The 16928-nt window shown below is 39.6% G+C and overlaps 1 protein-coding gene across 5 annotated transcripts in view; it reads right to left on the bottom strand.

Annotated features, from left to right (window-relative positions):
- Nucleotides 1-3204: 3204 nt before the first annotated feature.
- The window catches only part of ITGB6 (integrin subunit beta 6), a 96270-nt gene continuing 82546 nt past the window's right edge, over nucleotides 3205-16928 (bottom strand). For all 5 annotated transcript variants that reach the window (XM_055291989.1, XM_055291993.1, XM_055291991.1 and 2 more), the window contains 3 exons: nucleotides 16730-16849; nucleotides 11169-11335; nucleotides 3205-5352 (listed from right to left, as the gene is read on the bottom strand). In XM_055291989.1, coding sequence (XP_055147964.1) covers nucleotides 5254-5352; nucleotides 11169-11335; nucleotides 16730-16849 — 386 coding nt within the window. In that variant the 3' untranslated portion in view covers nucleotides 3205-5253. The remainder of the gene's footprint in view (nucleotides 5353-11168; nucleotides 11336-16729; nucleotides 16850-16928) is intronic.

The raw sequence follows: 16928 nt of genomic DNA, 5'->3' as shown, positions 1-16928 counted from the left end.
GGCCTAAAGGTTTCTCCATATATAATGATGTAACCTAACTGGGTGTGGAAACAGACTGTAACCTACTTTTGTAATGAGTAACCAAGTCTCAGCCCATCACAGAAGCCATAATCAACCACTTGTAGGTGGCCAACTGTTCAAATCGTGTTCAAATAGGGCAAATGCAAGAACTGTAACCAATCTGACTGTTTCTGCAAGTCACTTCTGTTTTCTGTACCTTGCTTTCCCTTTTCTGTCCATAAATCCTCTCCGACCACACAGCACTGCCTGAGTCACTCTGAACCTACTCTGGTTGAGGAACTGCCCGACTTGTGAATTGCTCAATTAAACGCTGTTAAAATTAATTCATCTAATGTTTTTCTTTTAACCCTAATTTTTTTTGAGCTTTTGATTTATTTTATTTTTGTTTTTTCTTTTTTATTATTATTATTATACCCCAAGTTCTAGAGTACATGTTCACAACATGCAGTTAACCCTAATTTTTATTAACAATGCAAGCTCCTTAATGCTAGTAAGATATAGCTATTGAAATAAGAAATATATATGTACGTATTTACATATACACACACACACACATCTATATTATGTATAGCAGAGTCAACTGGATTAAAAAAATAAACTTTTCATTGGGTCAGTTATGGACAAACAACAGAGTTCCTTGATACGGAGCTTCAGATATTGACCTGGAACAGGACTGATTGATACGCAAGACCATAAATGTAAATACATTTTAGGCCAAAAAAGTAAATACTATTTGAGCAGTTCTTTCATAAACTACATACCTGGAAATTGCAAAGATCAGATTAAAATTTCAAACTGAACTAGATTCTCCGTGGGATTTGTGAAGTCTTGCCACGTCAAAGACACCAAAGAGTGGGGGGTGGGGAAGTGGTGGTCAAATCTGTGTCTTTGACTGTCAGGCCTCTCCCAGGACCTAGCTCCAGGAGAGCTCATGGGATGCAAAACTTCTGGGGTGCCATGCTGCTCCCTTGCTGGTTGTGTAATCAAATGAAAAGATAGAAGATCAAGTTTTCCACCCTTTGCCCAGTCTAGAGAGATTCACTTTTGGATTCACTTTCCCGGAAGGCGGAAATTGCAGTGAGCTGAGATCATGCCACTGCACTCCATTCTGGGTGACAGAGTGAGACTCTGTCTCAAAAAAATAAATAAATAAAAATGGAAGAAATTACAACTCTTTCTAAGGGTGCACTCTCACAGGGCATTGTGTAGCTTTTTGTCCTGCTTTATTTTCTGCATAGTTCTTAGGACGGTTAGACATTCTTAGTCCAGGCTCCTTATATAATAAGAACCCAAGCAAGGTTATGTGCTAATGTTTTATTGAGGGGTGCTAGCCCAGTGAAAAAGGGCAGGGAGGCAGCTAATGAGGGAACGCAGGTACAAGATGAGACATGGGGAAGCTGGCCACTGCTTCCCCAGAAGACATCGCTGGTGGCTCAGCTCCTGTTCATCTGCTGGTTCCTTCCCATCTCTGTCTCTTATGGATCTACATTCATTCTTCAGAGTGCTGACTCCCCTGAACCTCCCTGTTGTCTTATGTGGTCCCTTGGGGCAGCAGCTAGGGAAGCCATTCTGGACTTGGGCACAGGAATTGCAGCAGCTCCTTAACCTGTTAGGAGTTAGGCAGAAGCTGGGATTTTACTACCAAGGGGACTGTGCAGGTTGGTGCTGGGGTAACTCCCGGCATAGGCCTGGAAGGCAGGTGGGGCCAAGTGGATCTGGGGTCTGCACAAACTGGGTCCAGGACCCTGATAGTGTATATTTACTTGTTTATTATTTTCTCTCTCATTTGGAAGAAGCATAGAGATTACTTGTTTTGCTCATTGTTCACTATATCCACAATCAAACAACAGTGTCTGGCATATACCAGGCATTCAATAAATATTTGTTGAATGAATTTATTGAGTTGCTACTGTGTCAGGAATTGTTATAGCTGCTAGAAGACACAAGAATTCCACCTCCCAGATGGAGAAATTAAGAAGAGAAGAAACTTTCCTGGTGCTGTTCAAAATGGGAGCAGTTTCTCTATTTTCAGACATTTGGCCTTTAGTTTACAAGAGACAGTGTGTTTCAGAATATAAGTACTCTTGATTTGATTTTGCCTGTCTTTTTGTAAGAAATGGGCCTAAGAGAAGGACTAAATTGAGTCCTTTTTCCAGCATTTGGTCTCTCTGTGCTTAATTTTCCTGATTTAGAAGATAAGCATGGCACTATGACACCGAACAAATGGATGTGCAGAAGAATAGACTCCCTGATCACGTGAGTGTGCTCAGGCTGCTGAGCAGAGCAACACAGACTAGGGGGCTTCCACAACAGGAATTTATTTTCCCTCAGTTCTGGGGGCCAGAAGTCCAGGGTCCAGGTGGCAACTGGGTTGGTTTCTTATGAGGCCTCTCTCCTTGGCTTGTAGTTGGCCACCCTCTCCCTGTATCTTCACATGGTTTTCCTTATGTCTGTGTCCTAATCTCCTCTTCTTATAAGGACACCAGTCATACTGGACCAGGGCCCAACTCCATCACCTTATTTAATTATCTCTCTCTCTCTTTTTTTTTTTTTTTTTTGAGATGGAGTCTCACTCTGTCACCCAGGCTGGAGTGCAATGGTGTGGTCTCAGCCCACTGCAACCTCTACTTCCTGGGTTCAAGTAATTCTCCTGCTTCAGCCTCCCAAGTAGCTGGGACTACAGGTGCCTGCCACCGCACCTGGCTAATTTTTGTATTTTTAGTAGAGACAGGGTTTCACTATGTTGGCCATGCTGGTCTCGAACTCCTGACCTTGTGATCTGCCTGCATCAGCCTCCCAAAGTGTTGGGATTACAGGCATGAGCCATCATGCCGGGCCTTTAATTATCTCTTTAAAGGCTCTATTTCTAAGCACAGTTACAGTCTCAGCTACTGGGGGTTAAGACTTCAATACATGAATTTTGGGGGGACAGGGGCTATTGGGGGTGGAAGGTGATACATTTCAGTTTATAGCACTAACCCTAAAGAACTTGACTTTACAAAATGGTGATGTCCAGGCACGCTCCCTGCTGTCTCTTGCCTTCTGTGGCTGCCTCCTTTTGCTCTTCTCCTTGGCCCCAGACCAAGACCATCAAGGCAGTCAGAACAGGTCACAGAGGAATCCAGAAATCCAAGAAGAGGGTTTTGTACCAAGCAAATAAAAGAAACTATCATCCATCTAAGGTTCATTGTTTAAATTACCATGTTTATTTACATCAACACAAAATACAATAATAAACACGACGAAACCATTTTATCTTCATGTAACATAACTCTTCAGTGAACAGAAGTACTACTGTTAATGTTTTGGCCTTTCCAAGGTCCTGCCTGGGGTCAAAACAGTATTCAGAGAAAGAGCAGATTCTTCTCTACCTTCCCTAAAACACACACAAAGGTAACTTCTATTTTCTAAAATCCCATTCCAATAATAATAAAAAAATACAACAGTAAGTCCATGTAGAGGAAAGGATTGCTGTTGTGTTATCAGCATTGCAACCTTTATATTGCTGTAGCTTTCCCCCAGGTTCTGTGCATCAGTCAAGAACATAAAGGGTATATCAGCCCTTCGGATTTTCAAGGTCATTGTTCAGTAATTCTTTCACCTAGCCGTGTACTCCGTAAAGGTCTGATTTACCTGAGTTATCTAGAAACCAGCAAAAAAAGAGTCTCCAAGTGATCAAATGTATATGGATCTATCTTGTAGAATTGAAGAAACTTATAGATTTTGCTGTGACAATTCAATGGACAACCACGAAGCCTCCACTACATAATGAACTATTCACCTAGTAAAAACTTCACATTACAATTTAATCAAAAGTAATAACCATTGCGCAAAAGTACCTATCTCATCTGTATGCCAGCAGTTTAAATGCTATTTGTTTAGTCTCGTACATTTTCAAACAAATGACAGTTATTGCTTAACTAACACAATCTTTCTATTATTTCACTGACAAAAGAGGCAGTGGAAAGAGGAGATGGCTTGGAGTTAGAAGAGCTAGATTCTGAACCCAGCTCTACTCATTCTGAGACTTAGTTTCCTTATGAGGATCAAGTGAGATGAAAGTGCTTTGTAAAAGAGTAATAACCACAAGAAATAATATTCTAGAGTCCATCTCTTCTATCAACCGATGGATCCCTAATTTGCACATGTATTTTGCAAGCAAAATCTTACCTCTTAAAAGTAAATATATGAGGCATATTCAGCACATGCAGCTGAAATGTGCAAGTTGGGTTACGTATATGGGAAAAGAGTATGTATTAAAAAGCCTTTAAGACTTGTATACTCTTGATGTGCTTGATTTAGAGCCATTTAAAATTTTATTGTGTTTAACACATGTTCCTTTTATATTATTGGATCACTCTTTGAATAAAAGCATTTAAAGTATTTTTTTTTTTAAAGAAACTTTGGTATGACAATTACAGGGTTTAAAAGACTGTGCAACTGAGTGAAATGGATTGAGAAATATGGGAGAAGTAACAGTTTGAAAACTCAGGGTCAAAAAGGAAACAGTATAGAATATCGTTTTTCAGGTAATTTGAAAATAAGCTATATGATAGGGTTGTTATCTTTTTATTTTTATAGGTAACTTCTTAATTTATAAATTACTTATTCCTCATTTGTAAAACAAAATATTTGTGTACTTAACGTTTAGGTGCGTATAAATTCACAAAAATTATTAACACTTAACGTTCAACCTTATATTTGAGAGATCTTCAGAAGAATTGCAACTTTTTAGCTGAAGTAAACTCAGAATCTCATTTCTCAGAGATTTAAAAAAAATTCTCCTTTAAGAGAGGGCATATTTCCTACAAGTTTAGAATTAATTGGCAAGTATAGATACACAATGTGAGTATATGGGCTTTGTGACTTCGCTGAGACAAAAAACTCAGGTAGCTGCATTCCTGAAACAAATGAGATTCTAATTTCAAACATTTTTCAAATGTAAATCAGGCCCTCATGAATCATTTTGAAGATTTTTTGAAGCATTAATGCAACAGAGTTAGTATTCCTCAAATGATCCCCAAAGTCATCTCTTTGCTAAGGATATTTCTCTTCTTGATTATTTTGAACCTGCCAACAGTCTCTCACCTTCATGTAGAGGATGACTTATCTGCAAATGTCCTGTTATTATCTTAAACCAACCTCATTTTGAAGCAACAAAGAGAAAAAAATTAAATAGTGCATTAACATTTCGTATCAGTGAAACAGACTTTTTTCATGCATAAAGTAGTTCTAGACATCTGTGGAAAGGTCTACCTTTTGTTTTTCCCTGTGTTTATAAGTTACATTTTTAAAAGTACTTGTGGAGCCTCTGTAGAGTGGATTGGTTCCCTGAAAAAAAAAAAAGATTCAAGTGAAAGTACATACATTTTGTTATTATACTGCTTTAATATATAGTGCAAATTGGAAGAGGAGAGTCAAGCTCAGTCTTGGAAACCATTAGAACAATTTTGATTAATTTGGTATTTCATACGTTTAGTGTTTTGTAATTTATACATTTTCATTTTGTTAAACATACAGAACAAGTCCCATATGTATATTCTAAAAATCTTACCTCTTTTGGTAATGTACAAATTTACGGATAGAAAACAAGGCTTCAGCTGTTGTGCTCACTGCTGTTTTCCCAGCACTGAGTCCCTGGCCCAGAGCAGGTACTCAGTATGTATGGAATGAGTGGCATGAACAGTGATAGATGAACCAAAAGTGAAATCAAAGCCAAAAAAGTAAAAAACAGGAAAAGTGAAACTGGTAGGAACATACAAAAATGAACGACACAGTATCTGCCTTTAACAAACGTGTTACTGATGAGAGGCATCAAAGAAGGGCACAAATAATCATGCTAAGATAAGATCAAAACTCAGAAGTGGGAGAAAGTAGTTGCTTGGGAGGAGTGAGGAACCATCCTCTGGACAGCTAACACTTGCCGTGGGTAGCCAAAGCACCAGCTGTCTTTTGCTTACTATGTAAAACACTGTGGACAACCACAAGAGACAGGTATGGAGGACCCTGGGGTCATGAAAGAGTTGCAGTCCAAAGGCAGGCCAGGAAAAATGGCTTTGCCTTGGGGGCAGTGGGATGGTTGGGTGTGGGACTCCTGGGTAGCCCAGCTGTGCTGTTTGGGCTATAGATGTGCCTCCAGGTGCCAATAGCAGTGGTGCTGTAGCCAAAAGGACCAGAAGGTCCAGAAGGATCAAGCCTCTCTAGTTGTTCCAGGCCGGAGGAAGGTGTCTGGGTAAGGTACAGTTTCTTCTCTCCCACTTTCCAAGGTTGACCACACAGGCTATGGCAACAGTCTGGGTCCAAACCCAGCTCCACCACATGACCGTACTGACGCCACCCTGAGCCTTGGTGTCCCTATCTGTTCCTACCTCATCCAGGTATTTTAGCAATGTGTGTAGCACATAGCAAATGCTCCATAAATGCTGCCTCTTCTCATTAGTCCCCATTTATAGCTTTTCTTCACATTTGGAATTTCCTTTTCTTTTAGGTTTTAGAGAGGATTATAAAGATATTTTCCCCCAAGGCTTTGGTACACTTAACATTTCTAAGCCCATTACTGAGTATGTATGGAATCCAGGTACCGCCTCTGACCTTCTAAGTTAAAATCTTATACTTTGATCACCTCATTCCACGAATTATAGCTATGGTAGAAATTTCTAGGGATGGATTTGAAAAAAAACCTTAATTGTCTTTGCTTGCTCAGTATATTTCTTTCAGCTCTTAAAAGAATTGAATAAAACTGGAAACACTCCCTGGTCTTTCCCACTCATTGGCCTCAGTGCCCTCATTGTGAGTGGGAATCACACCTGCATCCATTTCTATGTTGTCCAGAGCCAGTGGCCTGACCTCTGACTAAGTGACATGTTACCTTTGTTATGTGCCTTTAAAGAGCTATGCTATTTCTATAATAAAGCCAAACAGAAAAGAGGTTCCTTGGCTCGTGGTGGATGATGGGTGAAAGCTAAGTTGGTATATTGCTTCTATTCCTGAGAGCAGCCTGGTTAATTCTGAGGGATCTCCAGATCTTATCTAGTCCTGCTGCCTTAAGAATTTGAGATTTTGAAGGGAAAGGGCAGACTGATGTGAATTTAGATGTAGATGGAGCCTCATTTGCAAACAAAAATCATGCATGGAATTCTATTAAATTTGAGACTAGAATCTAGTTGTTTACAGGATAATGAGGGACTCAATTGAAGAAACAAGACGGAAAAAAGTAAGAGGTTCAGGCCAGCAATGACAGGATAAGCCTGTCCTGGAGGGATTTCCCACTTCCTCCAGGAAGCTCCCACCTTCGTGAACAGAAAAGACACTTGGAAAGAGGACACAGGCTCTGAGCAGGGCCAGCTTAGAGCTCCGTAGGACCAGGTACTTGTTTGTAGGTGCACCCTATATCATGTCAAACAAACTACAATACACCCATATCCCACACTTAATATAACTGATATGCATTATAGAGGAGGTGACTTGAATTGCAATTGACAAGATAACACAATGTTACTTAGTAGATATTTAGTTGAATGTTTAATTTTGATGGCAGAGTTTTCATTCTGTATTTTAAAGCAACTTCATTCATTCAGGTTTGCAATATTTTGGGGGTCCCTTGCAAAACTGGTTCAGGGCCAAGACATTGCTTATAGGGAGTGATGGGTAAAGCAGACTTCACTAGAGTAAGAGGGGAAGGTGGAAGTGTAAAAGTGGACGAAGAGCAAGTACATATTGCTGTTGTGTGTAGTAGGGTATTTCCTGGCCTCAGCTGAAGATCAGAGGTCAGGATAATGCACTCACATTGGGTTTTGTTCCAGGAGGAGGTGTGGAAATGTCCACACTGCCTCCTCTAGTGCTCTGCTGATTGTAACCTCTCTACACCGACTTTCCAGCAGAAATGTAGGCTTGAGTCCTGCTCTATTTCAGGTGAGTGTGCAATCCACTGCTCAGAAAAGGTCAGTGTTCCCCTAACCATCTGGGGTGACCAGGCTGATTCTCCCAGGTGTCTGGGAGTGCTAATTTAGGCTGCGGATTCTGCAAATGCAATGACACATTTTTCAAGATTGAAAAAGTGGTAATAGGAAAACTCTGTCATGACCCACAGCTTCCTTAATGATCGCCCAACTGCTAAATGCAGACCTGATTTGCTTAGCACAGTACAAAATCAATCCATGACTGCAAGAAATGTCAGGCCGAACATTTTTTTGCCTCAAGTTAATGACTTGTCATCTAGAAAAAAAATTCTAATCAAAGATGAATTTAAATATGCTTCATTTGTGTTTTCATAAAGAATATGTGGGGGTGGGCATTATTTTTTAAAGCATAATAAAAAAGATAAGCTTTCTTTACAGCTGCTCTGAAATGTTTTAGGAGGTAGGAGTGAAGACCTTTCTGTCTTAAGCCCTGTCACTTTATGAGTCCAATGCAGTCCTATTGTCCCTACTGTCCCTGGAGGGCACTGGGTTTCAAAGACCAGTCAAATTCACTTCTTCAAGAAGAAATAGGTTTTAGGGAAAAAACTCAGTTAAATTGAAGACCCCTAAATGTGTGCAGTGAGTGACATTTTTTTCCAGTAGGATGTTAGTGAAATTTAAACTGAATTATTTGAGTTAAACCTTTTTTGCATCCAAGTGAATAATTACTACCCAGTCATTATCTAGTCAGGAACATCAAACATTTGTTATTCAAAGAAACTCAATTTAATAGGGGAATAATATTTTCCATTTATGCTTTTTTTTCTGTTTAATGCATGTTCCGGTCGCATGTTAGATGAAGAAATGGCAAAAATTCAGCATTTGAATTTCAGTCATGTTCTACATCCTGAGGGAGAACAATTCATGTTTTTGTGGAAATTAGCTGTTAATTAAAATGTTATTTTAAAGATATTAACCACTTGTCAGTATATATGCCTCTGTATGAGAACATTGAAATGTGCTGGTTAGTAGATATACATCACATAATTGCCCAAGTGCGTGTTTGTGGAACACCTGCTTATTATTTCTAGGAGGGTCAACCGAAGCCTGTACTTAGAAGAACAATGAACAACTAGGCTTCAGCTTAACCATGCACCAAAAGTTAGGGAAGTCCCTTAACTTCTCTGAGCCTCAGTTTAGCTCTTCAAAATGGAAATACCAGGATTATATCATGGGGCTTGCTGCTATTGTCCTTTGTGGCAACTTAACCATATTCTTTTACCTGGTTGCCCTTTTAACCATGGCAAGGCGTTTGTTGGAGAGTTGATGAAAGTCAAAAATAACATCTGTGGCCAGGGGTCAGGTGAAGTGAACAGTCCTACAACTTTGGGCTCATTAATACTGCGTTCTAAGTCACCAAGCTAACCTATCTGTTTACCTTTTACATTGTTAGAGATGAGTAAATTATATCTTCTCCTGAGGAATTTTGCTTAATTATGGAAAATACACACATTCGCAAAAAGAGGAAAGCTATATAACCAACCTCCAAAGACCCATCACTCAGATTCAACAGTTATCACAATTCTGCCACACCTGCTTCAACTATCCCTCCATCCCACTCTCTTGGTTGAATTATTTCAAAGTGAACCCCAGCTTTCATTTTCTTTCACTCCTTCAGTATGCATCTCTAAAAAATATGGATATTTTCTAGCAATGTCACCATGGCATTATCATACCTAATCAAATTAACCATACTTATTTGCTATCATTCTAATACCCAGCATGTATTAATCTTTTTTCAGTCTTTTTATGTATTTATTTATTATTTATTTTGGAGACTGGGGCTCACTCTGTCACTTAGGCTGGAATGCAATGGCATGATCATGGCTCACTGCAGGCTTGACCTCCTGGCTCAAGTGATCCTCCTGCCTTAGCCTCCCAAGTAGCTGGGACTACAGGTGTGAACCACCATGCCTGGCTAATTTTTGTATTTCTTTTTGTAGGGATGGGTTTTCCCATGTTGCCCAACTCGAACTCCTGAGCTCATCCAATCCTCCTGTCTTGGCCTCCCAAAGTTCTAAGATTATAGGTGTGAGCCACCATGCCCAGCCTTTTTCCAGTTGTTTTAAAAATGTATTTTTACAGGTGGACTGTTCAAATCATGATCCAAACAAGATCCATACATTGCATTTGGCTGTTGTATCTAAATGCATTTTTAATGGGAAGATAAAGTAGATAAAAATTTTCAGTGTTCATTGTCCTGTACCATATATTATCATTAATTTAGAATAACCGCATACAACAGAAACATCCCTTATCAAGATAAATTTATCAAAAATGGAAAATTCCATTTGCTTTAGGAATTGAAGGCATTGCTATAAAAATTGTTAACATCGAATTATTTGGGCAGACAAATCCAAAGGAGCATTGTGTCTGCCTGTATTTTCTCCAGTGATATCGTTGTTAGAATCAGCAATGTAAGATAATTGCTGTTAGATACCTGGACACACCATTAGAGATAGAGAGATGAAATTAAAACTATGGAATTGTTTCTTTGGGTCTCTAGAAATGTAATTATCTCTCCTGTGGAAAAGAAACACAGAAAGCTATAGTCCTGCCTTCTGATTGCCTCTTGTGAAGAGAAGGCACTTAAATTATTTCTATTGAGTTTATGTATTTAAAGGTTAATATTTTGGGGTTTTTTTTCAGGTCTCTGTTTAAAATTTATGTTATTCAGAAAAAATAACTGCATGGCATTTAACAAATCATCTCAAATTTGCTTTGTAACCTATTATATCAGAAACAAGTATTTCCAAAGAAATTGGCACGAATTATCATACTACTTATGAACATTATTCCATTCATTATAACATAACCAAGTTATGGAACTGTTTAGATACAGCACCCGTGCTTTATCAAATGGAGCCTGAGGGATACTCCTAGTGGTGAGGAAGCACTGGGTAAAAATATACTTCCCCAATGTCCCTAAGCAGCTGTCTCAGGAGCGTCATGACACTCTTCATCGTGGTGGAAATCCCCACCACACTAAGACGAATATATGCTATGAGGGTCATCTGGACCTTTGCCCCTGAAGCAGAACAGAAATCAAAGCTGTTGGGGTCATGGCGCGAGTGGGAGAGAAAAAATGTGACATTTGAACTCTCAGAGCAGAAGGAAGCTGAGCCCCTCAATCTCTTCCACCAGCCTCTTTCTCCCCTAGACAAGGAGTAGCCCTAAGTTTCCACATACCGTTTGCCACTTGGCTTTTGATCGTTCTGCTTCAAATTTGGCAACTTCTTTACGATCATGAAATGACACCAGTAGCTTCCAGATGCACAGTAGGACAACCCCGATAAGAAGAATAGCCAGGGAAACCCCTAACATGATCATGGGAATGTTTGGAGGCTTCGGACAATCTGCAGAAATAAAGAAAATTATAAGAAGGTGGTAAAATCAACATTTTGACATTGGAAAGCCATTTCTTGTTGGATTTTCATCTACTTTTTCTGCAGCAGAGGATAAATATTGACAGCATTTTTGCCTTGCTTAAATTTTAAAAACGAGTTACTTGTTGAAGAATAGCCCTGCATTCCTCAAAGTAGAACAAAAGATAAAGGAAGAATTTAGTTATTCGAAGTAAATGGATATAGGCTTGATGGTTGACTCTAAAAGAGAATCCAAAAAAGTGATAATTAATGCACATGGAATATTTAAAGGATTAAGAAAAAGACTAGTTTAATCACTAAAAATGGTCTCTTTCGAGTCCATGATAAAGCAGAAATGGAGTAGGTGTGTGTGTGTGTGTGTGCGCTGCATGTCATCAGTTATTCATGCACCTTCTTGAATCATGCGGAGTCTAGAAGACTATATTAAAAGTTATATAAAAACCTATCCCTTGAAAAAATTACTATTTCCTTCTTTCTTTGTAGACAGAAGACAATGATGGGTTTCAGTTCTATTTTGTTGAACCCTAATGCAGTAGTCTGGTTTTGGGGAAGTTCCTAGACTAGATTCAGGAGAGGTAGTCAATTCCCATCTGATGTACAGTAGGTATGTGAATGTGATCCAGTCCATTGACCTCTCTGGGCCCCAGGCCCTTCATCTGTAAAACAAAGTTCAGTGTTCCCTTAACTTTTCTGATGATATCAATAAGCTGAAGTGTTCTTGCTTACTAACACAGCTTCCTAGACCCTTTCCCCAATATTCTGATTCAGTGGGTCTTGGATAAGCCACCGATTTTGTATTATTAAATATTCTAAAAGATTCTTATCTTCAAGCAAGTCTGGGAAATTAGATGTTCTGTAGGGTACTTTCAACTTGAATATTCTATGAAATGTTATTTTGACTCTATTGATGATATTAATGTAATTTTGCAATTATACAGTACCTTTCCTAATTCACAGCAGAATGACTAATAGTCCTTGCAATATGCCTAGGAGACGATACATTTCTTAATGAAACATTATAATTATGTTCTCCTCTTACTTTCATGGAAAAAAAATCCCACATAAAATTATCGTTAGATATCTGCATCCCTCTGCAAGAAATGAGGCAAAATCCATGGGATCTGGGGAGGAAATGAATGATGTTTAGTTTATCCTAAGCCTTACTGCTTTTAGATATTTAATAAGGAGAGTTATACACATATTACTAGTCATGCTGTCTTTAAGGTAAGTATCTGGAGTCAATGTGAATCTGAGTGGGACTAATTACCCACTAACAGCATGATGCCTGGCCTCACACACTTTTGTTCTTTGGCCAAGAAACCATGTAAAGAGATTATGCAGAAATAAGTAAAGGAGCTAATGACATAGCTATTACTGTATGAAGATCTAAAGACTATATTCTCGCATAGCAAATGAACCACAGCTGCCTCTAATAGGTTAGCACATTCCTGCAAATAAAGCAGCAGGCTTGTGTCACGAGAATATATACTGGCTACATCTTTGGCTAAGAAATGCCTGGGGTGGGGCATAGTATGTTCCTGCTCAAAGCAAGATGAAGCTTGCTACAATCCTGCACCTAGACATGAATTAGGAGGGTTCTCCAGAACGGACTAAAGAAGAAATGGGTGCGGTCTGGCGGAGATAATTATTTTAAGAACTGAAAGTCCTCAGGAATTGTACATTTCTCAATTAAAGATGTTGGCCCAAGTGCCAGAGCAGGTCTTACACAATAGATATCGTCACTTTTCATACTTGGATATTTCTTGAGATGCTCAGACTGAAAATGGATTTCTACATGGAAGAAGAGGGTCACCTCTATCACTGTGGGCAATGTGGCCTATCGAGTCCAGGTTGGCGCAGCACCTACTTCTAAGGTCCTGAGTATCTAACTCTGCTACATGCGTTGCACAATCTGGTAGCTCAATGTGCCTATTGAGTGCTTGAAATGTGACTTTTCCCAAGTAGGTTATGCCATAAGGGTGAAATACACACTGATTTTGAACACTTGGTATGAAAAAAATGTAAAATATCTCAGCTTTTATACTGATTACATGTTGAAATGACAATATTTTGGATAACATGGTAAATAAAATTCATTTTACCTGTTTCTTTTACTTTTTAATGTAATTACTAGAAAATTTTAAATTACATATAGGGTTTGCCTAACAGTTCTGTTGGATGATGCTGATCTAACATCTTTTTGTGATTCATATAGTTATGATGATTGTACAGCCAGTAGGAGGCAGTAGAGCACAGTGGTTCGGAGCATGGGCTCCAGGCCAGGCTGCCAGAGCTCCTCCACTAGCTCTGGCACGTAATTACTGCCAGACCTAGCAAATTATTTAATGTCTCTATGCCTCAATTTCCTTACCTTTAAAATGAAAATAATAGTGGTACCTGTTTTATATGGTTGTTAAGAATATTAAGCGAATTAATACATGTAAAATATATAGAACAACATCTGGCAAATGGTATTAGTAAGGGCTCAGAAAATGAGAGCTATTATAATAATTAATATTACTATTGTTACAGCAAATACAGCACTCTTTCCCCTTTTCTATCCTCATCACCTCAAGGGCCTGGAGCCTCTAAGTTGGAACCTGTGGGTATAGCATCTACCGTAGCTGGTACTTTCCAGCCAGGAAGCCTTCCCGCCTATCATTCCTTGACTCTGTTGTGGCTCTTATGCTCTGGAAGTCCCTCCAGATGGTGGGGGAAAGAAAGAAGATGAAAGAAGCCACCTGTGTCCACAAGCACCCTGGTGGTGACCCTTCACTCAGTTCTTTTTTTCAATTTGCTTAGAGGACCCTGGGGATCAGCCCCTTTCTCACTTCTCAGTTTGCCTCTTCTACCCAAGCCTCCACCAGGCCACCCTGGGATTTTCTAGTCTGAAAGCTGTGAGACGGGAGACAGGAGGGACTATGGACTTCTGGGGACAAGTTCTGCTCTGCTGGCCCCTGGAAGCGCCAGGCCTACCCAACCATGCGGACATTTGTTGAGGAAGAGGGAGCCTGGAAGCTGTCAGGTGACTCTTGTTAAGCCTCAGGGAGGTAATTTTTCCCTTCACTTTTCCCTACTACAAAAGTATGGGGATAATAACACGCCATAATAAAAAGCATCAGGGCATCTGTGCGTGCTCTGCAGAATGGCATGTTGCGGTGCCACTCGTATTGTGTGGAAGAATAAAAGAACAGACAACAGCTCAGTAATAAGGAGGCATTTAGCTCAAGGCATGTTTCACCGAAAAAAAAAAAAATCACCAACTAGATACAAAAGTCTCTGAATTAAAAGCAGGACTTATTCTGGAAATTTGTTTTTGTTGTTTGAAACTCGTTTTTTTCTGTAGAATCAATACTATAAGGGATGGCTTTGATTTCAAGATAACTTGCTAAAGTCACTGCCACAGTCACAGAGGGTTGGGAGTGTGGTTGGATAATTTTATTTTGTAAGACAGATAATGAGCAGGCAGGCTTTTTTGGTATTATAAAGTAATTTCTCCTTGTATGGCAGGATTCTCCTTATGTTTCCCTAATGAATGGCCACAAGACTCATTTTATGTATGCATTTCAAAAGAGTTGATTTACATGAGATTTTTCCAGAGCAAGTCTCCAGGGGCACTTGGCATACCTGAGCTTCAAGGCCAAGTTCACAATCATCTTCAGATTCCTCAGATTGTGCCAACCTCTATCTCTCCCTTGCCCTCAGCAAGTGCAATGTGACATTTTTCTGATCATGTTTTCTTGATTGGGATATAATGGTCTTGAACCTACTTTTTGGTTCTTTTGACATTGCTGTGGTTTTTATGTTCTTAAGTGATGCCAATTTGATACTTTTGGTTTCAAGTTCAGGACTTAATATTTTATCAGCACATCGATAAGCACGCACGTACAACAAAACATATCTATCTGCCTTATGGCCTGGCCTTGTTGCTGTTGTCTGGGTCAGAACTTAGGCTCCAAGCTTTTGATGGGAGGAGGAGGTTGCAAACAAGGTCTGATTTAATGTAGCTGTCATTATCTGCAGGAATGGTTTAGGGAGGAACACATCACTAATTAAAGACAGAATATATGAGGCACCTGTGAGTAAATGAGAATGCAGTCCGTGTTGTTAGGGCTGTTGCTCACAGGAAGATCTTGGGACCATTTGTATCAGGCTTGCCAGGGTAGTTGTTAAAATGCAGAGCCCTGGGCCACACATCAGATGGTGTTGACTCAGGATATAGGCATTTTTAAAAAGTTCCCCAAGGGAGTCTAATACCCAGTAACATTTGAATCCCTCTCAATCAAAGTATTAATACCTTCTCACCTACTTTCTTCTCTACTAAATATAAACTTCTCCCTCCCCTTCACTGAATGCAAAGTGTTTAAGGTTTTCCCAAGTCCCAAACTGACTCTATGAGTTGGTGTGGATGAAAATCCACAGGAGCAACGGACCCCTTGACATTCTTTTAGATGACATCCTTCCTCACTTGCTGCTTAATGTCTTTTCTGATTCAGCATTATCATTTAATGACCCGTTACCGTGAGTTAGGTATTGCCACTATTTTATGTGCATTATTCCACTTAATCCTTGAGTCAACACTTAGAAAAAAGTACTATTATGTGTACCATTTTACAGATGAGGAAATAGAGACTCAGAGACTCAAGCTGTCACTCAGCTATTAAATAATGGAGAAGGATTTGAACCAAGGTTTGCCTGATTCACACTCTTCTTAAAAAAAATGGACACACTCTTCTCTGTTACCCTTTCCTAAAGATACACCTTTTGCTTACATTTCATTTAATCCACTTACCTTTCTATAATTCATCAGTCAGCTTTCAGGAAGATGATGACTGCTGCAACTACAAGTCATCTTAGCTGGTTTGTTTTTTGTTTTTGTTTGTTTGTTTGTTTGTTTGTTGGCAGAGTCTCACTCTGTGCAGTGGCGCGATCTCGGCTCAACGCAACCTACACCTCCTGGGCTCAAGCAATTCTCCTGCCTCAGCCTTCCAAGTAGCTGGGATTATAGGTGCAGGCCACCATACCCAGCTAATTTTTGCATTTTTAGTAGAGAGAGGGTTTCACCACGTTGGCCAGGGTGGTCTCCAACTCCTGACCTCAAGTGACCCGACTGCCTCGGCCTCCCAAAGTGCTGGGATTACAGGTGTGAGCCACCGTGCCCGACCCTTATCTGGTCTTAATAAGAGACACTGGAACATACCGAACCTTCTAACTGGCATCTTCAATCCTTGGGAAACTTTAAGAAACTTCATCAAAATTTTGGAAATGTCTTTCCTGGCATGCTACCCAGAGCGATTTTCTGGTTGCTTTCTCTTCTTCTGTGTAGTATCATTTGCCATCGGCAATGGAAGGCAACACACCCACCTTTTTCATTGATGCTATGAATGATGGTTTTCCCCTCATTATCTGTAGTTATTAGGAATGTAATAAGACATTCATTTTCTCCTTGCAGAGAGCAGGAAACAGAACCATCCTTTGAGACATCTGCAGATAAAGGAGTCATTCATTAGGTTAAACAAGATTCCAAGAGATTATTTTTAAAACAAAGTAGTATTGAGTTTTA

The sequence above is a fragment of the Symphalangus syndactylus genome, chromosome 9 (assembly GCF_028878055.3).
Source record: "Symphalangus syndactylus isolate Jambi chromosome 9, NHGRI_mSymSyn1-v2.1_pri, whole genome shotgun sequence".
NCBI lineage: Eukaryota > Metazoa > Chordata > Mammalia > Primates > Hylobatidae > Symphalangus > Symphalangus syndactylus.
Note: the sequence above shows the minus strand (reverse complement) of the source record. Positions and strands in the feature narration are given on the sequence as shown.